General features: G+C 42.5%; 1 protein-coding gene and 1 long non-coding RNA gene across 2 annotated transcripts; both read left to right on the plus strand.

Moving 5' to 3' along the window:
• The first annotated feature begins 1,730 nt into the window (after positions 1-1,730).
• Positions 1,731-3,383, plus strand: LOC109469323. Its single transcript, XR_002140183.1, has 3 exons — positions 1,731-1,886; positions 2,171-2,306; positions 3,278-3,383. It is a non-coding gene; the product is annotated as an uncharacterized LOC109469323 (long non-coding RNA).
• A 134-nt stretch (positions 3,384-3,517) lies between these two features.
• On the plus strand, positions 3,518-21,612 carry LOC109469083 (protein MMS22-like). The gene is made up of 37 exons (XM_019767466.1): positions 3,518-3,531; positions 3,697-3,822; positions 7,779-7,837; positions 8,034-8,112; positions 8,229-8,403; positions 8,586-8,679; positions 8,910-9,040; positions 9,301-9,414; positions 9,648-9,705; positions 9,815-9,912; positions 10,040-10,102; positions 10,414-10,539; positions 10,774-10,826; positions 10,969-11,028; positions 11,178-11,285; positions 11,671-11,782; positions 11,958-12,036; positions 12,191-12,284; positions 12,595-12,728; positions 12,985-13,075; positions 13,278-13,369; positions 13,699-13,819; positions 13,984-14,070; positions 14,289-14,447; positions 14,653-14,698; positions 14,935-15,021; positions 15,237-15,407; positions 18,081-18,203; positions 18,429-18,567; positions 19,108-19,177; positions 19,365-19,449; positions 19,552-19,610; positions 20,187-20,260; positions 20,477-20,537; positions 20,655-20,757; positions 20,967-21,055; positions 21,312-21,612. The coding sequence occupies exons 1-37, from the start codon at positions 3,518-3,520 to the stop codon at positions 21,403-21,405; spliced, it is 3,528 nt and encodes a 1,175-aa protein (XP_019623025.1). The 3' UTR covers positions 21,406-21,612.
• The last annotated feature ends 11 nt before the right edge of the window (positions 21,613-21,623 follow it).

A 21,623-nucleotide genomic window follows, 5' to 3' on the forward strand; every position in this document is an offset into this window, starting at 1 on the left:
CAGCGGGACTGTATTACCAGTCCATACAGGAAATCTGAGGGATGAGTGTGGCGAGCTCGCAGACAATTGTTAACGAGTTTACCAACTTCACACCATGGGGAGAAAACGCCCTGTAGTTATTACACGGGTTGGCTGTGATCCATCAATTTCAAACTACCCAATACCCTATACACAAATCATATGCAGATAAGTCCTGAATATTCCGTTTTCTACATTTTCACTACGATGAACAAGAAGTTAAAATCTGGAACGGTCTGGAAAGTGATGTCTGTGCCTTGGGCGACTTTTGGGTGGCCATGTGTTCATTTGGCGGCCGTGCCACAGCGAGTGGTGTGACGGGTGCCTTTTGAAGCGGCTGGCTCTAGACACGAACATTTGCATCTGACTAGCACACCCCTGGTCTGATACAGCCGAAGGGAAGCTTCCAAAATCCACAATAGAAGTGTGTGAACTCCGTAGGACAAAAACAAAGCAGCGAAAATTAAACTGGCTTTTGTATCATTTTTGCTCAAAGAGTGGAACAGGATTTTTTAATCAAGGCGGCACAACTTTGTAGGTGCGGCGCAGGGCGCGACTCCACTCTACTTGTCTCCGGGCTGTTTTGCTGTTGTCTTCGACCCAAAACTCGGGAAAAGAAAACACAAACGCTAAAAACACAAAAGAAAAACCAAACCCTTTACACTGTATCTTTACAAGAAAATCTATCCTGGTTTGAAGAAGGAGGTTGAAGTTGAATCATTTTCTATGGCTTTGCAAAAAAGTTTCTTTCGTAGTGTTGCGCGTTACTTTTATTACAGCCTAGCTAGGCAAAGTGCGATCAAAAGTGAATGTTTTTTTTACGGAAGGGAAAACCAAGTCTACGTCCAAAAACGAGCCTGGCGCCAGAAAAGCTGGTCATAATCTCTAAAAACAAACAAATGCGGATCTTGGTAACTTATAATCTAGGATGACTGACGCATAACAACCAAACAACCCAACCTGTTCACAGTTGTAGTTATAACGTTAAAACGAATATTTTCTTTTACCTTGGTGAGAACCACTTGAAATTGTTCAATTGTTTGACAGTTAAAAGTTTCAGTTCCGAGGCTGTGCTTGTAATTTTTGGCGAACTTCTGAACGCAATCTTTCTACGGCCATCTTTTGTCGCTTCTTGTATGGTTTCTCTTTGGCTTTATGCAGAGTATTTCAATATTTATCTGCGTTCCGATGATATGAATGTCCAAGATCTCTTTTTCATGTTCTGAAAAAATTGTTGCATTTCAAAAGATTTTCTCAACGATTAAGCCAATGCCGTCAAACATTCTTGGTTTCAAATCTTGTACTGGTTCAGAGATACACTTCATCGAACAAATAGCCCATAGAGAACAACCTATTGTTATGGAGCAGTATCCTATCCATTTATTTAATCTTTATTTATCATTGTATTTGCAATAGAATTTGTATATCTTCACACTCTTTCAGCATGATACTAGAAGTTGCCCGCCCAGTCAGTTTTGTCAAGAACCCCTACCGGAGATGACCCAAACTGCAGCAGAATTTCGGTCGTTATAGTTGACGCTCAATTACGCTTTGTTGCTTTGTTGATTGAGATGATATCTAGATGCGACGTTAAGGAACACACAAAACTTTATTTCAACGATAGAAATGTCTTCTATACAGACCAATAAAGCGAAAATGAGCGAACATCAGAACCCCCTGGGTAAAGTAATGGGAGATTCCGCCTTGAGGATGATGGGAACAAAGATGGCGGGAAATTTGCCCAATATTTTTGTTCGAACTCGATCAACAGCGATTCAGACCCTTTAGTACGCTTGATGTAGAGTTGTATAGGAAGGAAACACTTGAGTTGTGAAGTCACCAATTGCTGAAGTACAAAAAGTAACCAGGTGCGTCTTTTTCCCGAGTTGATGGCTCAAAATGTGATAGCTGATCGTGAGAATAGGAGTGGGAGGGGGGCAGAATCACCAAACTAGCAAGCCGTTCCCCTGTACCAAAGGACATATCATTCCCTGTAATCGGTGTTAACAATATTGGAAATGATACAGAGTGAAAATTCGTGTATTTGCCTGAAAATATTCTTCCTCCAATGCTGATTCTAGTAGTTTTTGTTGAAATGAGTTGACAAACCTTAAGTTATAAATTTTGACATCTACACTATACTACACTTCAGACACAGATGGGGTCATATGAGGACAGTTATGAGTTGGAGGGGTCGATGACTCCGCCCCTGTCTCCATGTGAACCGATGATGATTGACAGCTATGACCACCATCCCCCTACAAGTACAGACTTCACACAGGAGGCAGGTGAGATGGGTTAGCAATCCTACTTTTGGATCAGAAGGTCAGGGGTTGAATTCCAACTGGCCAGTTGCATACATACTGGTAGGAGTTAAAGTTTTGAAGGTGATGTTTACCCAGTGCTCCTGTGAAAGCTACTATAACAGTGGACTGTGAAGCACAATGAGCACATGAAAGAACCCTCCATGATTATTGAAAAGTGCATGAATGTGCACTCATGTATTACCATGATGTCCATCCTATTCTAGCCGTGGCGACTCTTGACTCGGGCTTACATTGCATTACCCTCTGCAAGAGTCGTGGAAAGATCCATTGGCAGAACTGCACATTTCCCGTTGGCTGCTCGATGCTCCGTTTTTGACCCGGTTTTTTGCTGTCCCGAGCTTCCCTACAATATAACTCCACAATTGGCCGGGTTGCCGATGTTCAGATCGGCCTAAATATTCCACAGCGCGACGGGAAAGTACTAAAATAGCTAGTCGGTACATCCGCGCCGCCATTTTGGATATAGTCCGGAATGTCCGCTACCGCCGTCGGGAACGCTCGGTAGCGCCACGATTACCGAAGCGGGACCGAAAACTCTCCGATCATAACCGGAAAGCCTACCGAGCGTTCCCGACGGCGGTAGCGGACATTCCGGACTATATCCAAAATGGCGGCGCGGATGTACCGACTAGCTATTTTAGTACTTTCCCGTCGCGCTGTGGAATATTTAGGCCGATCTGAACATCGGCAACCCGGCCAATTGTGGAGTTATATTGTAGGGAAGCTCGGGACAGCAAAAAACCGGGTCAAAAACGGAGCATCGAGCAGCCAACGGGAAATGTGCAGTTCTGCCAATGGATCTTTCCACGACTCTTGCAGAGGGTAATGCAATGTAAGCCCGAGTCAAGAGTCGCCACGGCTAATCCTATTCTAGCTCTGTTCTCTTCTTTTATGATGTTGATGACTACTTGTTCTTGACCTTGCTTCTCCAGACAGTGGCTGTTCCCTGCAGCTGACTTGCTTTAAGTGCCATGGAGAAGTCACTACAGAAGGAAGCCTGCCTCCTCACAGGAACACTTACATCTGGTCAGGTGTGCTACACAGGTAAGGGTGATGATTGACTGTCTGACCAGTACAATATTGATCCGAGACTGAACATGTGTTTTGGTTTTTAGTACTGACATTATTTTATACTTATAGTACAAGTGGTATGTAGTATCTAGTCTTTGATTATGCTAGGTGTTAAGTTATGTTACAAAGTGTTCAATTTTCCTCTGTTGTCAAAAATATCTTTAGCTTCACTCTAAGCAGAGGTCATAACTGTTTACTAACTGTCTTGTGATGATAAAATCAGATTTATTACTGTGTTTTTTGTTTTCTGTCTTCTTAAGAATGCCTTATTTCCTCCCAGACTGCTAGAAAGTTCAGACCCGAGTCCCCAGCTGTTCCGAGGTCGTCTGTCGGAGTTGTTTGGTTACAGGTTCCTCACAGAGTCTGCAGCTGTGGAGTCAACACAGAAACTCTTTTACATGGCCAGGTCAGGCAGGTTTTAAATGGTCTTTCTATCAAACTGAGTTGCCTATTTTGAAATTCAGACATACATGTACTTTAGGGGGGCTGTTCTTTGGAAGATTTGGATGGACGTCATGGACTGTGACCCTTTCCAGTAGCATGCATGTTGGGATTAGAACTCTGCACTGGGATTAGAACTCATGATTCCTTCAGCCAGAGGCAGCTCAAAGGTGAAATAAAAGTAAAAATGAAATTATACCTGCACACTTCCTATTTGGGTATATCATTTACCTTATGCAGTATTTCCTATGCTTATCGCTAGGTGGCGCACGTGTACAAAGCTTTAATCGCAAAGCATAACGGGATATCATGACGTAATGACTATTTTCGCCGCCATTTTCCTTGTGCGAACGCGAGGGGTGCACGTTGTTTCCCTACTCCTTATTTTTTCGGATTTTCTTTCGGCGTTATGCCCAAAAAGAAGGATAAAACGAAGTCTTCTGCCCACGGGGGCGATTCAGGTAGCCTTTCGGAGGACCAGACAGGTCGGAATGGCAAGAGAAGTGGTCAGTTTCCCAACGCTAGGCAGGCAAAGTTCCTTGCCGTGGAAAAGACAGGCGTGCCTGTACTTGCCTCCGGACAGGAGGAAGAGGAGTCGGGTGAACGAAAAGTCCCCGCTCCTACAGCTGGAGGTTCGGAGGGAAAAGAGAAGAACCCCAACCTCATTCCGCCGCTAGTGGAGCGAAATGCCCCTTCGGCGTTGGCACTGGGAAAATCGGCCAAGGAAGGAGACGGTGGGGAGGACAGAGCAAAGGTTGTAGACGAGGAAGTGCACAGTATGTTGGAGAAAGGTGCAGTGGTCCAGGCGGAGCCCTGCGAGGGCCAATATGTTTCTACGATTTTCCTAGTCCCGAAAGCTCGGGGAGGCTGGAGACCGGTTATAAACCTAAAGTCTTTAAACAAGTTTGTTCTGAAACGTACTTGCAAGTTCGAAGGGATAAACCTAGTCAAAGAGTTGTGGAAAAAAGGAGATTTTCTAGCAACTATAGATCTAAAGGATGCGTACTTTACCATCCCAATAGCTCAGAGCGATCGAAAATTCCTTCGTTTTTCGTGGAGAGGAGTTCTTTGGGAATTTCAGTGTCTTCCCTTCGGTCTGACGTCGGCGCCGAGGGTATTTACCAAGGTTTTGCGGCCGATTGTGGCCATTCTAAGGAGACAAGGATTGTTAATAGTAATTTTCCTAGACGACTTACTGATCATTGCAAGGTCGAGGGAACAGTGCTTAGAGCACATTGCTATAGCCAGAGAGCTTCTAGAGCAACTCGGTTTTGTTCTCAACCTGGAAAAGTCGCAGTTGATACCGTCTCAGGTAGCGACCTTCCTAGGCCTTGTTCTCGATTCTCGTACCTTGACAATTTACCTACCAGAGGACAAGTTAGACAAGGTAGTGAGTTCTTGCCAATCACTTCTAGAACAGGAGGTGATAGGAACCAGGCAGCTAGCCAGCGTGGTGGGGCTGTTAGAGTCCACCAAGCAAGCCATTCTTCCCGGGCCCTTACATTTCCGGGCTCTGCAACAGCTTCTCAATTTCGGCATAAAGAAGCCGGGAAAATTCGACTCTTCAGTCAGTCTAACCCCAGATGCAGTAAAAGATCTACAGTGGTGGATCAGTCATGTGCGCGAAGTAAACGGTCGCCGAGTCTTTGTTCCGTCAGACCTGACAATTTGCACAGATGCCTCACTGGAGGGATGGGGCGCGCATTGCAATGGTCAGGAGACAGGCGGGCGCTGGTCACAGACAGAAGCGCGCATGCACATCAATTGGCTAGAGTTGAAAGCGGCCTTCCTGGCGCTAAGAAGCTTTGTGAGCGCGGATACTCAGCATGTTCTGCTAAGGCTGGACAACACAACAGCCGTTGCGTATGTGAATCACATGGGGGGAACAAGGTCGCCGGATCTGGCAGCCTTGGCCCTGGAGATGTGGTCGTGGGCCTTGGAAAGAGGCCTGATGTTGTCTGCAACTCACGTTCCCGGATTGACAAACACCCTAGCGGACAGGTGTTCGCGGGTTTTTCTGGACAAGGTCGAGTGGCAACTGAACCGCTCAGTTTTCCTGTCATTGAACAATTGGACAGGCAATGCATTGACAGTAGATCTGTTTGCGTCTCGTCTGAATGCTCAGCTGGAGGAGTATGTCTCTTGGCACCCGGAACCAGAGGCCATGGCAGTGGATGCTCTAAACATTCACTGGGGCAACCTGGGGCTAGCGTATGCCTTTCCCCCCTTCAGCCTAGTGTTCAAGGTACTGAGAAAAGTCCAGTCAGACGGAGCAACAGTGATTTTGATAGCTCCAGTCTGGAAGTCTCAGGCTTGGTACCCCAAGGTGTTGAACATGTTGTTCGAGAGTCCGGTTCTCTTACCACAGAGCTGGGATCTGCTGTTCCTGCCACACAACAGGAGACCCCATCCGCTGTTGCCAGATCTGATGCTTGCCGCGTGGCCAATATCAGGCGACAGTTGCAGGGTCGGGGCCTTTCGGCAGGGGCTTCAGACCTCATCCTCTCGGCTTGGAGAGAAAGTACTTCTAGACAGTATCAGTCAGCATGGGCTCAGTGGGCCAGCTGGTGTGATAGAAGGGAGATTGATCCAGTTTGCGGCTCTATAGAGAGCGTAGTAGAATATCTGGAATGGATGTTTCGACAGAACTACAGCTATATGTCAATTGGGGTGGCTCGTTCTGCGATCTCGTCTGTTCACTTACCAGTAGACCATTGTAATGTGGGTAGTCACCCTCTAGTGTCCAAACTGATGAGAGGTGTGTTTCACAAACGTCCTCCTTGTCCAAGATATGTTTCAACATGGGACGTCAGTCGGGTCCTAGAGTACCTTCTGCATTGTTGCCCAGCTAATAGTCTTAGTTTGAAACAATTGTCTCATAAGTTGGTAACACTAGCGGCATTGGTCTCAGCCGACAGAGGTCAAACTTTAGCGGCTCTCGACTTGAGATTCATGAAAAAATGTAGAAACGGTGTTTCTTGGACTATTCCTACCCTGCTAAAAACTTCTAGACCAGGAAAACCTGCCAGAAAGTGTTTTTGGGCGGCCTTCCCGCAGGACAGGCGCTTGTGTGCCTTCACATACCTGAAAGAATATCTAAGGCGGACTTCTTCCCTTCGGAAAGGGGGGGGGGGAGCAGAAGTTGTTCATATCGTTCAGCAGACCACACAGGCCAGCTGGTTCTGCGACCCTGGCCAGGTGGGTTAAGTCAGTGTTAGGCACGGCAGGTGTTGACACAGCAACTTTCTCAGCTCATTCTACTCGAGGAGCATCCACTTCAGCTGCTACAGCTGCTGGGGTGTCTCTACATAGCATCATGAAGGCAGCGGACTGGTCAAGAGAGTCTACCTTCCTGAAGTACTACAGGAGGGACAACAACCAACACACGTTTGGCCAGGCTGTGCTGTCCACGGCTCTGAAGTCTGCATAAGGTAAATGATATACCCAAATAGGAAGTGTGCAGGTATAATTGAGGATTAGGCAAATTGTACTTACCATGAAGGATAATCCCAATTATACCTCACACGAACTATTTGGGTATATCTTCCCACCCTTGCTGTTCTTCAGCTTCCAAGTAGCTGAGAATGCCCACCCATGGTGAACAGCACAGACTCTTTCTCGCACGTCGTCAAATGGCGGCGAACATAGTCATTACGTCATGATATCCCGTGATGCTTTGCGATTAAAGCTTTGTACACGTGCGCCACCTAGCGATAAGCATAGGAAATACTGCATAAGGTAAATGATATACCCCAATAGTTCGTGTGAGGTATAATTGGGATTATCCTTCATGGTAAGTACAATTTGCCTAATCCTCAATTAAAGGATTAAAATTGTTCATATCAAGCAGCAGAGGTTTTATTGTCTTTCCTCATGGTTTGTTAATACATGTAATTTTTACTGTCTCTGTTTTACCCTCAGACAACAGCTGAGTCAGCTGGAGGGACTGGCAGAGGAGGGGTCATCCTGGGTCACAGGAGGTGGGTGTGGTCGGAAAATTATCTCAACATTTCTGTCAGAAGTTTATGGTAGGTCCTTGGACAGGGTTTGTCTAATTGTCCGGTTATGAAATAGTACAACAGTGGGCCCTATTATCTTCAATGCATTGCACATGCTAGTTGATGAGTACAAAGCAAATCTGTTCATACTGACTTTCATGCTTTTTTCATGTTGTAGGTTCTGTGAACACAGAGGCACTGCATCTCAGGCAACAAGTCACAGACTTCCTACAGTACATCAAAGTCTTCTTACACAGGTAAAGGTCTGGTCATGAAGTTTTATAGTGTTTGAAAATAGTGGTAGACAGAAAGGTTTTCAAAAGAAAATATACCTGTTACAAAACTGACATACATGGTACTTAAATTTTTACAGGTACTATGACCCACCGTCATTACCAGACAGTCATAGCCACCCCAACAGTCATCAACTCTCCCAGTTTCCTCAGGGTCTGCTGCAGCAGCTACAGGGGCTGCTGTTCCACGTGGGACAGCTAGGGGGAATGCAGGACAGCACTGTCAGCTCAGCCGTGTCAAGACAGGCTGTCAAGGTCAGATGGCTTTTTAGTTTGTTTTTGGCTATACCTCCGAGGCGGAGCATTTTAACCTTGAGTGTGCTCAGCTCCACTGTTGTTGCTGTCGTGACCATAAGTCTGTGTTACCTGCCACTTGCACACTTGTTTCATGAGAGTTTGCTTAGCTAACAATTATTTTTTTCTTATCTTGTTTTCAGAGTTCTACTCCTGCCCACAGCTTCTTTCATGTTGTTCTTGACATCTACTGGTCTGCAGTAGAGATTCTCTACATATTACAGACAAAGTGGCCAGGTTAGTTAATGACTGAATGTATGACTGAATGTAAGGATGAATGAATGGAAGAATAAAACTACTCATTTTAAAGTGGGTTAAAGTAAGTCAACGGAGAAATAGGTTTGAAAAAATAGAGCAGGTTTGGAAAAAACATACTAGTAAGCAGAAAGCTATTTTTTACTCTCAGTCTCAAAGTGCAAAACACCCTAAGGTTTATCGTCATGTACATATATTTTTTTCCCTGACAGATCTCCCAGTTCACATGGACCTGTCCAGTTTCCTGCCCAGTGAAGACATAGGAGACAGAGATCTCCTCACACAACTACTGACAGCTCTACTGTGGGATCTGCTGTCTCTCGCTGCTAAAATATTCAACAAGGTAGGCAGGCTTTCAGGTTTTTTCTCTTAGTTGAAATAGCATAATCAAGGGGAAAGAAACAACTTATTGTAACACACCAGCTTTGTAGTTGTAGTGTGGCCAATGTAGAGAGGATTCTTAATGCTTGTCTCAAAGTGTCTAAGGTCCACCACAAAGTGGTCACATTGGCTATTTGGTCCTTATGTAAAGGTGGTGACTTGTACAGGTTTGACTGTATGCTTATTGGATACTGTGTAAGCATTACTACTGTTCTCCCACAGGTGACCCTACAGGAGTGTCCCCGGGTGTCCCCGTTCCCCTGTACTTGTGTGAGGGAACTCTGGATCATGCTCATCCACATGTTAGACCACAGGAGTCAGCACATGCAGTCGGATGTAGGTCTTTGTCTTCTTCAGTAAACACAAATGGTTTCTTCTCAATCATCGGAACAATTTAGTGGCTGAAAAGCGTTTTTGCTGAAAACTATTATATTTTTTGTCACACCAATGCTTAAAGAATAGGCCATCAAATAAAAAAATGACAGCCTGTTATCACCATGTAGTGGCGACCCCCAGTGTGCAGCAGTGGTACTGCAGTCATTTGTTTGTTTGTAACTTTTTTTTTACAGTCCTTCTGGTGTACCCTTTATAACATCTTATGCCTGGTACTTCAAGAAAACGCCACTGGTAAGTCACTACCTTCTTATGTCGTTCTCAATCTTAAAAGGTGGTAAGATTTTGCTTTGCTCTCATACACTTGTGCTTTTGGAATTGACAAAAATTCTTTATTTCTCAGATTTCTCTTGTAAAGACCCTGTTGGCTTCTGTTGGTGGCTGCTATCCCACATTGCACCACTGTACCAGTATGATCAGAATGGACAATTTGCAGACAAGGTAAGGTCTTGTCTGTAACTTTATTTTTGTTTATTTGTTTGTTGCAGTGAAATAACTACATTGGTGTGGTCATTGTGTTCATGATGCCACAGAAGTTTAATAATGTTCTCTGTCTCTCTCTACCCAGCAACAAGTGAAGAGCAACTGGCTTCTCGTGCAGGACCTGATTAAGAAAACCCTGGCTACAAAGGTCAGATATTATGCCAGGCTCTTTAGGGACTCTGACAGGATGTTATGTCATAGGTTCTAGAAAAGAAAACTTCCTGCCATATGAATGTCTGTAGTGCTTTATGGGTGCCATTAGAAAAATACATATTAGTATTAGACAGAATCAGTGAGAAATTTATATTGATTAAAGCTAGATATTAACAAAAACTCATGGAGGTATGAGATTTTTGATTTCTTATTTACGACTGTAGCACAAGTGTACAACTAGGCTGTTGCACATTTTATAAGGATTAATATTGTTACTAGTAATTGTTTGTATGTATGTATATTCAGGACCAGCCCAGATTGGATGAATCTCGTCTGCGTTGCCAGTTAAAGTTCTGTCTGTCCCTGTCTCACCTGTGGGAACCCAACACACAGGCTGTCGTGCTGGTCTGGGAGTACTACTCCAAGAGACTGGTAGGGGTTAGCTTAACGGTTACCTTCTCCCTGCTACCTGAAAACAATGCAAATTTGGTGGCAAAAGCTTTCCTGTAGGGAGATGGCTAACAGCGGTCTATATCTTTAAATCTTTCGACTAACAAGAGCCACAGGTGTCAATGTAATGTTACAATATCAATTTTTGTTCTTATGAAGTTTAGTTTTGTGACGTGATAATAATGAATGTTCAATTAAGTTGGATTTCTTTTCCAGAATGACCTATTCCAAGTGCCTGGTTTGACCCTACAAGGTTTGGCCAGTGTTAGGTAAGTAGTCAGTGTAAACTTCCCAACTTAGTCTTCTCAATGTAGTTTTTACACATTTTGGTAGTCTAAGAATATATTTAGATGTTCTTTGAATCATTCAAAAAGTATAAAGTACATACTTTTATGTTTCTTTTCCCTACAGCAAAACAGCTCTATCCTGGTATGAGAAATGTAAAGAAAGATGCAACGACCACACACTAAGGTTAGTGTGCATAAGGACTTTTATAAAATTGCTAATAAATATAATTATGTATTAATCCAACTGCTCATTCTCAACATTATATTGTGTTATGACCACCATAGCATAGCGGTTTTATCTTTTATTTGAAGTTCGTTTATCCCTTTTTCCAGTCGAGACCAGGAGAACAGTTTTCAGCTGTTTCTGAGACTCCTGGCTGTGCAGCTGCGCCACCCGGGGGCCAGCGGGGAACTGCAGGGATGGAAACAAATCAAGGGCAGGTCAGAGAACTACAATTTTCAATATTTGCAAAAACTTTTTATGCTGCTTTCTAAAGTTTGTTTTTTGGCTATTTGCTTTTTGGAATGCTTGGTATTTTCTTCATTTTTGGGTAGTACGTAAGTATTGGTTTGGGAGGCTGAACTGTGAGTTTGTGTACTGGGTTTTTGTTTGTGTGTGTTTGTTTGAGTAGGTTGACAGCATGTGGATCGGTTAAGATTGGTAGGCAGATTGACAGGAGTTCAAAAGGAAGAATTCAGGAAGCCAAGAATTTTCTACTTTAAAGAAGTTCTGAAATCTCTGATCACTTTTTTTAACTGCTTTTACTTCTAGCTGAAGAAATACGTTACTAGTATTTGTTTTGTTGTGTCTCCCCTTCCTCTATAGGTTCTACTCCAAGTTCCACCAGCGGCGTATGCAGGAGCTGACAGCCATCGGCCTGAGTAACTTCATCACCCTGTTCCTCACACTGGCACTGGTCGCTGATGTCAACGATGTGGTGGGTAGTCTAGCCATGCACAGAAGCTAGGGATAAACAACACTGTATGTTTGCTGGGAAAGCCAAGAGAAAAGACGAAAGAGGTTGTCTCACTTCTTGTGTATGAAATGATGCACTGTAAACCATTAAATAATTGCAATGTTCTACGTAAACTTGACATAATTGTTTATTTCAGGCAGGAAAGATGCAGGACCTCCTAGATTTGCTAAATCATGGACTGATGGACTTCCAGAGAAGGACTATCATCTGGAAAGGTAATGTTAAACCATACTGAGATGCCCATTCCTCAAAATGTCCAATTTGTATATTTCCTAAGTATATTTGGCCTTTGATGTAAGATTTCAACCAAGAAGTCCATTTTTTTTAATCATGTTCTGATGTTAACACCTGTTGTTTGCACCTGTGCAGGTGTGTTTGCCCTGATGCAGGTGCATGAACACAGACAGGTGGACATGGGGCACCTGGCTGACAGGATGGCCAAGTCCTTCAACAGGACATGCAGGTGGGCGTGGTCTGAGTTTGATTGACAGTTTCATCTGACAACTTTTCACATGGTTGAAACCACTAATTTTACTTCAACATTTAAGACCCATTTGCTTGTATATAATGACACTGCTATTATGAATTGTTTTTATGTTTTTGAAGAAATTTATTTTGTGACAGAGTATTTTTTAATTTTTTCTTGGCCAGTATAGGTCCAGCTGAACAAGACAGCTTCACAGTAAACATCATTCTGTAGTCTCTGTATTTTTCCACACATTTACATTTGTATCTGTGTATGTCTTAGGAGTTCTTTATCCCTGTTTTCCCAGTGAGTTCTGTCAGAAAGGTTTAGACCCGTCCCTACGCCACCAGCTCTGGGCTTTACTGAGTATCTATGTGGAGTCAACTCAGGATCTGTGTGAGAATAGCACACTGTTACACCTGTCACAAGCCAAGCTACTGGGTAGGGACAAGTACATTGTGTACAGCTATCATGACATTCTTAATGTTAAACAAATTAAGGGATTTGAATCTGAATCTTATGATTGGTAAATTGCACTATGATTGCACATGCAAGTTCTGTTTCTTTTTTGGTGTTGGGTTTTAGAATACAAACTTATTTTGTTTGATCAGAATCCAGGTTGTGTTAGAGAATTGGGTTTAACATGTACATGTAGTAACAAAACTGTTATATGTTCAATGTTCTATGTGTGTTCTAGGCCCAGGATTCTCCCAACTACTGCCAGTGTGTAGGGAGAATGAACTCAGGACAATTTTTAACTTCATACAGACACTCCTGGCCAAACACAGGTACTGGAAATATAAAGACTTTCATGATAGTTTTATTTTTGCGGTGACCTATCCACTGCAAATTCACGACACTGCGAACATTTTAATCTGCCTTTGGTTGTGTTACTGTATTCGTTTCAGCTGGGAACTCTCGATTTTCGCTGTGCGACTGCCACAAATGTAAGATGACTTTGCAATGTGTTGTATAATTCTGTCCCTGCAGAAGTCTGTATAAGCGAGCCCTAAGACAACAGGAGGAGGGAGTTCAACAGATCCAGTCTACTAACATAGCAGTTCTACAGCAGCACTATAAAGGTGTGGGACATTTTCATGCATCATTCATGAACCTTTAATGATTAACCATCTGCACAGGGAAGTAGCAGTTTGGCTACCACTTTGCTACTGGTAAAAGGATTTGGTAGCAGGGAAAATGTTAAAGAATTTGGGATACATTTGAGCAGTTATCAAGTTTCAAACAAAGTCAGAATGCTCTCTTATAGCAAATATTGACTAGTTGGTTCAAATTACAGTACATCTCGTATTAGCCAAAACAGATTTTAGTAACATACCAAAATAACATGCAAAATTTTCCTGCCTCCCAGTGTGTTTTATAATGCATCACATGTGCCCATGTCTTTCCCCAGACATAGCTGATGCCTTGTGGACTAACATCTTCCCTTATGTAAAGAAGCACAGTATGACCTTGACCCCTCCTCCGACCTTGGCAGACGTGGCGGCAGGATTCACGTTTTTAGCTCTTGACCTGTGAGTACTGAAAATTCTGTTCTTTCTTTGGAATTTCAGATTTTTTTTTGAATGTAGGATTTTTGAAATTTCTGTTTGTGTGAAATTTTAGTACTGTTACTTACAGTAAAGAAATTTATGTTAAAAGCATGTTGCTCTTCCAAAATTCCCTTGCTGTATCCCAGGCCATCCCCTCCTGATTTCACCAGACAGCAGCAGACCTTCTCCAGCATATTCCAGTACTTTGGTCCAGAGGACAGTGTTTGCGCAAGGTAAGCCAGCAAGCAGTCTCTTTGGAAAGTTTGGGGAAATTTTCGGAAAAGAAGTTAAAGATATGTCTCCAGGAATTGTTTATCAAAAGATTTTTTGCAATCAACAACTTTGGTGGAAGGCTGTTATACTGGGTGAAGGTTTACGGCCTCAGAATGCTTGAATTTCTGTTCATTGTAGTTAAAACTTTGGTCATCAACTAGTCTCTTTTTCCCCCCAGTATCTGTTGCCGGTACCTGTGTCACCTCATCCCTAACCAGTCCTTCATGGACCAGCTGTCAGCAGAGTGCCCGGTGTACCAGTCCGGTATCATCCACGCCTGGTTCAGGTGTGTCATGCAGACATACGGACACAATGAACAGATGCAGGAACTCACCAGGTAAGGAGCAGAGTTTGGGTTGGTGCTTGGTGCTTACATCATCCTTCATATACATTTGAATTTTGAATGTTGACAACCAAAAGTTTTATGTGCTATACTTAAATGTAAGTATGCTTTTTGTAGGATGTTTGGTTTTCTTCTTGGTTCTTTGGTTTTGATACATGTAGTTGCTTGATTCAGATATTGTCATGAATTTCTGTTCCAGACTTGTGTTGAGGTTACCAGAAATGGAGATCATACTACACAGCCAGGTAAGATCCTAATGATGTTGTTTTTCAAGAAGTTTAAAGTTGTTATTAGTACATTACACAAAGCTGACTTAGACATCATCATTTACTGTAACACACCAGCTCTGTTGGCATGTGGAGGCAGCAAATATGTTATCACTCTTTTCATTCAAAGCTCTCTAAATCTGTATATACTTAATTCCTCAGGAGAGAATAGATTTTTATTGCCCTATTTAATTCTTGTCCTCTTCATCTCATAGCATGTGACTATAGAGTCATCAGATAGCCCAGAGACTGTAGCGGTCAAGTTCATCAAAGCTATCGGCAGACACTTCAACTCTCTACAGGTAAGGCAAAAGTGCATGTTCCTGTTAAAATGATATTAATTTACAGTAAACTCATCATTCTTTTGATACTGAAATTCTATGATACATGTAAAAGATATTCAATTCCTGTCAGAAATTATAGATAACGGACCCCTCTATTGAAGTAAGTGTTGTGAAAAGAACACATGCTGTAAGGCCATAAGCCTTCTTTGACGATTTTGCACATCTCTCTGTAGTCCCTTCAGGAGAAGACAGAGTACAGAGACCGTGTGATGTTGTACTTCGGTAATGTACTGCGGTACATGGGTCCTTACCTGAAGAACTCAGGTCCTGCTGAGGCTCTGAGAGTGGGGTATCACATGGTGGGCTGTATGGTCAAACACTGCACCAGGATCCTGTATGTACAGGTGTGGATGTGTTTGTTTTGTGACTGTTAGACTTAATTTGTAGGGATTATGCCAGAATAATTTTATTTGTAGTCTCTCGGATGTATTCTCACCAGGTAATATAACTCTGTTGCATGATACACGGTGCAGTGAGAAAATTCATTTTCAGTCAACTTTAAGCTTGAATTGTGAAATCTTTTCTTGATATAGAAATGAAGTAAAAAAATAAAAAGATTTTTTTGCTTGTTACGTCGATGAAGGTTAGACATCCAGGTAATACGATATGCCAAAAAACAGTTACTCAAGCAACTGGATATGATTTTGAAAACGTCAGACGTTTCAGCTAGTATCCACTAGCTTTCGTCAGTGACTGAGAGACCAGAGGGGAAAGCAGGTTTATATACACAACCTGTTGATTGATATGCAAATAAAGTGAAGACAAATTTTTGGAAGTCGAAAAAGGAACAAAAGTCAGACAAGTCAAGCTAGACAAGATGATGCAAATTAGTCTGAAAGCTCCTGTTATACAGGACAGGAGCTTAAGTGTTGTCTGTCCTCGGGGCTGGGAGTGCCAAATCCCAAGTGCCGGAAAGATCGACCCGTAGCCCCCCTTCCCTGTTGAGGGTGGGGTTGTACATTCTTTCATATATTGCCTCTTTAACACCCCGTTCCCACCAGCGTGTTTCGCGGTCTAAGACATCCGTGGACTCGAGTTTGAAAGAGTGACCCTGGTTGTGTTGTAGGTGGTGGAGAATAGCTGAGGAGTAGCCGTTGGCACTAGGTCGGCAATGTTCTTTGTACCTTACTTTAAGCGGTCGACTTGTCTCTCCGATGTAGGTGTTGTTACAATTGGGCTCCTCACATTTGAGTCTGTAAATAACATTCGCCTTGGTACCCTTGTGAGGTCGGTCCTTAGGGTGTACCAGTCTTTGTCTGAGGGTTGAGTGAGGTTTGAAGTTAGTGGCTATGTTGAAGTTTTGGAAGATCCGTCGGAGTTTCTCAGATACTCCTTGGACATACGGAATAGTGATGTTGGCCTTGTTTTGTTGGTCAATGGTTTGCACTTCTGGGTTTTCTTAGACTGATCTGAAGGTTTGAGCGCTTTGTTGAAAGTCCAGTTTTGGTAGCCACATTTAGCTAGGGCACCTCGGAGGTGTCTATGTTCGTCCGTTTTGGCTTGGTCTGAAGTGATAATGTTGTCTGCACGATGGAAGAGAGTTTTGATCACTGCTAGTTACTCCGTGAAGGAGGTCAGGACCTCCGGACGGAGTGTTGTAATCGGCTGATTTTTCATGTTCGCAGTCAAAACACTGGGTTCTCTTTGTGTAATCGGCACGCAATTTTATACGCCGTCTGCGGGCATGCCCGTGTTGATGCACGAATGTGTATTTTTGCCGTTGCTGCTTTCGCGGTCAATGTAATATCGCAGACGCACCCCTACAATTACGAGGCGAATTGGAATGGTCCAGAAAAACGCGTTGTTTGGAATAGCAGTGGGGTTCAAAAAAGTTCATGCAGATACGGGGTGGTTTTTATAAGTGGTTCCAGATGTTTTTGCCCATGGTTAAGAGATGCCAAGTTTTTTGGAAGATGTTCGCAGCCAAAACGCATTCTTCCGTACGTCGCATTTCTGTGTAATTTCGCATGTGGTGTTGCATTATGTCCGGGATGATGCACGTCTTTTTATTTTTACCGTAGCTGTTTTGATATTGGAGTAAATGCTTATTTTCGAAACATCCCCATTTCTTTGAAATGGTTTCGTCCGTTTATGCAACTGTTACTGCGCTAATGACGACCAGTCGCGCTGTCCTGATACACCGCGAATGTGCGAGTGTTCCCTGTAGACAGTCCCGGGAGTCATTTTTTTGCACATTCCAGGAGCCAAACCAAAATACGTTCATGAACCGAGTCCAAAAAACCGAAACGTGAAAATCGGATGATCGGACCTGATGTACATTTCTCTTTCTATAGATTGTACACACAATACACACATCTTTAGATAATCTGGCCATGGCAGGTTAAAAAAAAGTAACTCTGAATCATACTAGATTAGCGTAAATGCATGTTAATGCGTTCAAAACAAGAAAAAAATTGTTTCCGGGTATTAATCTCTTGAATCACGGCGCTGAATATTGACGCAAAAATATTTCGGGCATCGCGCGCCCTTCCCGCGTCACGTGTAGGCATCTCGCATCTCTGATTGGTTGTTGCGTCTTAAGATGACTGAGCCAACGCGCGTTTAAACAATTTTTCTTTGTTCGATTTATCACACTTCACAGAGAATTGTCGCCAATGGCTACTTCTTTTTGTTGCAATATATAATACTTCACGGAGAATTGTCGCCTATGGCTTCTTGTTTGTGTTCCAAAGGGTGGTGGGAATCAATAGCCAGGTACTGATCAGTGTGGGTTGGTTTCCTGTACACTTCGAAACGAAGGTTACCATCTTCCTCTACGATAGTTTTGGTGTCTAGGAAAGGGAGCATGTTGTCATGGCTTGGCTCCTGTGTGAACTTGATGTTGTCATCTATCTGGTTGCTTGAGTAACTGTTTTTTTGGCATTTTTTACTTGTTCATATATCAACTTTAGTGGACAAGCATACTGCCCCTACGGCCTACATACTTATTATATTTATACTTATTATACAGTGCAGTTTTTAGTAAACATCTTTTTCTTTTCTCTCTCTGTGACCAGTCCAACCCCCGCTCCGTGCTGCCCAGCCTGGTAGACAGGTTGGTTCTGCCCCGGACCATCTTCAACCCTGAGAAAACTCTGCACCCTGCAGTCATGGGGGTCATCAGGGAGCATCTGCACCTGGTATGCTTTACACTTTGACCATTGTGACTGATTCTATTCTTTAGAATTGAAAATTTTATCCTTGAAACAAACTTTTGGATGTTAGCAAAGGATAGACCAGGAAAGTTCTTGTGTAAAACAAGACGGGCCGTAAAATGGTTGTCATGGCTAAAAAAATCTGCAAAGTGGCAGTTGAAATATTCTAAAATGTGCATATTTGATGTTTCACACACTTTATGTTTGTAGTTTGTCCAGGGTTTGAGTAAGCTGAGCTACAAGAGGGACCCATTTGCACAGAAGGCCCTGAGAGATATTCTGCAGCAGTACTTCCACAGGTTCTCAGTGGTGAGTAAACCAGGCTTCGTTCAACAAAGACTCGCCAAAGGCAGGTTTGAAATTCTGTCATGTATCAAACTATCAAACCTTAGACATCTTCCATCTTTCCACTTTTTTGGACAGAGATCCAGAAACAATGAAGTAACTTGCTATAGCCTTTTTCTTGTTCTCTTTAACTACTGGTATAAAGCTACCGGTATTGCGTTTATCTCTCTCTAAAAGATTGTACTGTGTGATTTTTTTGTCAGAAATCTGGGAGTTTTACCTCTGCTCAGCCACAAGTCAACCACCCCTTACTGGTAAGTACAGTCAGTTATTCCTTGTGATATGTTACGATGCACTTTTGAATCCAAAAGATCATCTGTATGTACATGAAATGTACATACCTAACCTGAAATTGTTCATTTGACATCTCTGAAACAGGGAATTTGCATCACTTACGGCATTGTGCACTTAACAGCCCACATCTTTTTTGTGTGTACATGTATTTTTTTCTTGACTTTGAAGTGAAAATGTCTGTGTGTGATGGTATATGAATTCTGTCTTGCAAAACAGCTTCTGTATTTAAGACTTGAATTCGATTCATGAGTGATCAACTTTATGAACTTGCAGCTTGCTTTGAGTGAGACCATGTCGAATAACCCTAGCACAGAAGCAAGGTAAGGATTTAATTCAGATCATCTTTTGTCAATTTCTAAATAATGATAACATCTCATCTATGCAAAAACAGTTGTCCATCTAGCAGCTACTTTGCAAATTGCAGATTACAAACATGTAGATCCTCTGAAAGAATCAATGCTGTCAAAGGTTTTCTACTGTATAATTTTTTTGTTTGTTTGTTTACAGCCAGTTCCGTGTGCACCTGTTAGAGGGCATCAGGGACACGTACATGACCTTGAGATCAGGATCTCTCCCCAACAGGGTCACTGAGGTAAGTGCTGAAGACTGCTCTCACTTTCAGAGAACATTTTCAATAGGCTTATCCTGACTGAATGACTTTCCATTATGTAAACCACTCATTATGTTTCCACAGACTTTCTCCTTCATCCTGGAGTTGTTCAGAAGAACTCAGACATCTGGCCAGATAGCAAGGTGGGCTAGTGATTGATTTTTAGTGAAATATTACGTATGTCAATTTAAGTTGTGTTAAGGCCATACCAATTTACTTTCTTGGTTAACGGATTTTTCAAGAAAAATAATGGAGCGGGCGGGCGAAAAAAAAAAATAAAAACAGGCCTATGCATCCTATTATGGCCCAAAATGGTACGTACGATAGGAGCCATGAAGTCAACACACCAGGCTGGTTCAAAATTTAAACAATGAATTTTGAACTTTAAATGATACTACTGCATTGGAAGATGGAATGACTGTAACAAGTAGTAAGAAAAGGACTGTTTTCAACTGTTCAGGGCAAAATATGAGCATTTTGCAATTGATTCTGAATTTTTATTTTTATTTGCAAATCAGAAAAAAATGAAGCGGCGAATCCGTTAACCAAGAAATTAAATTGGTGTGGCCTAAGTGTGTTTCCTAAGGACACAACATCTAGCCAGGAATGTCGGGGATCGAACCCACAACCTCTCGATCTCATGGCTGCTGGCCTAGCTACTCTGCCTTTTGACATCACAAATGTATTCATGTGATGTGACATTGACATTATTCTTGCAGAGACACCCCGGCATTGCTTACAACTGTCTTGGAATACCAGCTGCTATGTGACATGCCTGCCATTAGAAAACAGGGTTTGTACAAGTTTTCTCCATTTCTCATACATTTTGCTCTTTCTTCCATTTGATTGCAATGAATAGACATACAGTGTACAAATCAATGGAAGAATGAATCCCGATTAGTTTGGGAGGACAACTTGTAAAGGTGTCAATGCACCTGTTTTATCATATGTAGGATAAATGCCTGTGAAGTAAAGAGTGTTATCTGAACCATGATTTTTCTCCCATCAGTGTCTGAGATGCTCCAGTTCATGATGGAGAGCTGTCAGCAGTGTCCTGATGTGACCCCAAGGTAGGTCATCTCCATGGCAACAAGCTGCCTGATTTTCTCATTCTCTCTTCCTTTGGTTCATTCATACTTACATATAAGTTACAAGTACATGTAAAACACTGTACTTTTCCTCTCCAGGACTGTACTGTTGCCCATCCTGAGAGACTTCCTAGCCCGGAACCTCAGGCTTCACCAGAGCAGGACCTTCAAGCCATTGGAGACACTAGCCCTGCTGTACAAGGTTGGTGTCAAAAGTGTAAAGTTCTGTTTAAGTTGCAGTTTTATTGTCAAAGTTATGAGTGTCATTTTTATACCTCCATGTTTCTGTTTTCCCACTCTCTTATGGGAGGGATTGGAAAAATGCCTTTACAGAATCCATGAGAAATTAAAAAAAAACTCTAGATGTATTAGATACTTTCTAAGTACAGTGTACTGTTTTTTTTTTAACAGGACCTGATAGCAGACCTGATCCCAGTCTTCACTAATGCTGTACTGGAGGTGGAGAAGAAAAGAGGAGTGGGGGCAGACACACAGCTCAGGTGAGTTTAATCCGTTTATTCACTTGACTAGCAGTATTAGATGGTGGTTTTCAACATGCCATTGGGGCTGACATTGACGTAGAAATTTTGTATTGATTTCTGTTTTAAATATGGGGTTCTTATGTTTGTGTAGTGCATTAAGAGTCATTTTAAAGAGTCCATACTGATAATGGATAAGACAGTATAGATGGAAATTTACTGCTGTAAACATGCTTTTCAACGACACTTTTGAAACTTTGTTGTGTTTGGTTTTCAGACAAGCGTACACATCTCTGCTGAACCAGCTAGGACAGAAGGGACAGGAACAGCTAGACATCCTCAACACTGAACATCAGGATCCAATCATGTGATGCAAGCAAAACTGCTGGATGAGATCTTATAGCTTTCCTTGCACTGTAATGAGACCAAATCTGAGAACTGAGTTTTAATACAATTATCCTCTTCACTGGGTAATCTGATTCAGACTCTGTTATGAATACCGTAGTAACGTCAGACAATTGCTACTGAAAAACGTTTTGTACACCTTTTGATTCTTGGAGAGAACTGTACAAATATACTTTTTGGAATA

The sequence above is a fragment of the Branchiostoma belcheri genome, unplaced genomic scaffold (assembly GCF_001625305.1).
Source record: "Branchiostoma belcheri isolate BF01 breed outbred unplaced genomic scaffold, Haploidv18h27 scaffold20, whole genome shotgun sequence".
Lineage (NCBI taxonomy): Eukaryota > Metazoa > Chordata > Leptocardii > Amphioxiformes > Branchiostomatidae > Branchiostoma > Branchiostoma belcheri.

What these genes read in the sequence shown, in the direction of transcription:
- LOC109469083 (XM_019767466.1), top strand. An exon ending in ATGGACAATTTGCAGACAAG is followed by an intron (nt 9,913 to 10,039) that starts GTAAGGTCTTGT and finishes CTCTCTACCCAG; the next exon opens with CAACAAGTGAAGAGCAACTG. An exon ending in GAGGACAGTGTTTGCGCAAG is followed by an intron (nt 14,071 to 14,288) that starts GTAAGCCAGCAA and finishes TTTTCCCCCCAG; the next exon opens with TATCTGTTGCCGGTACCTGT.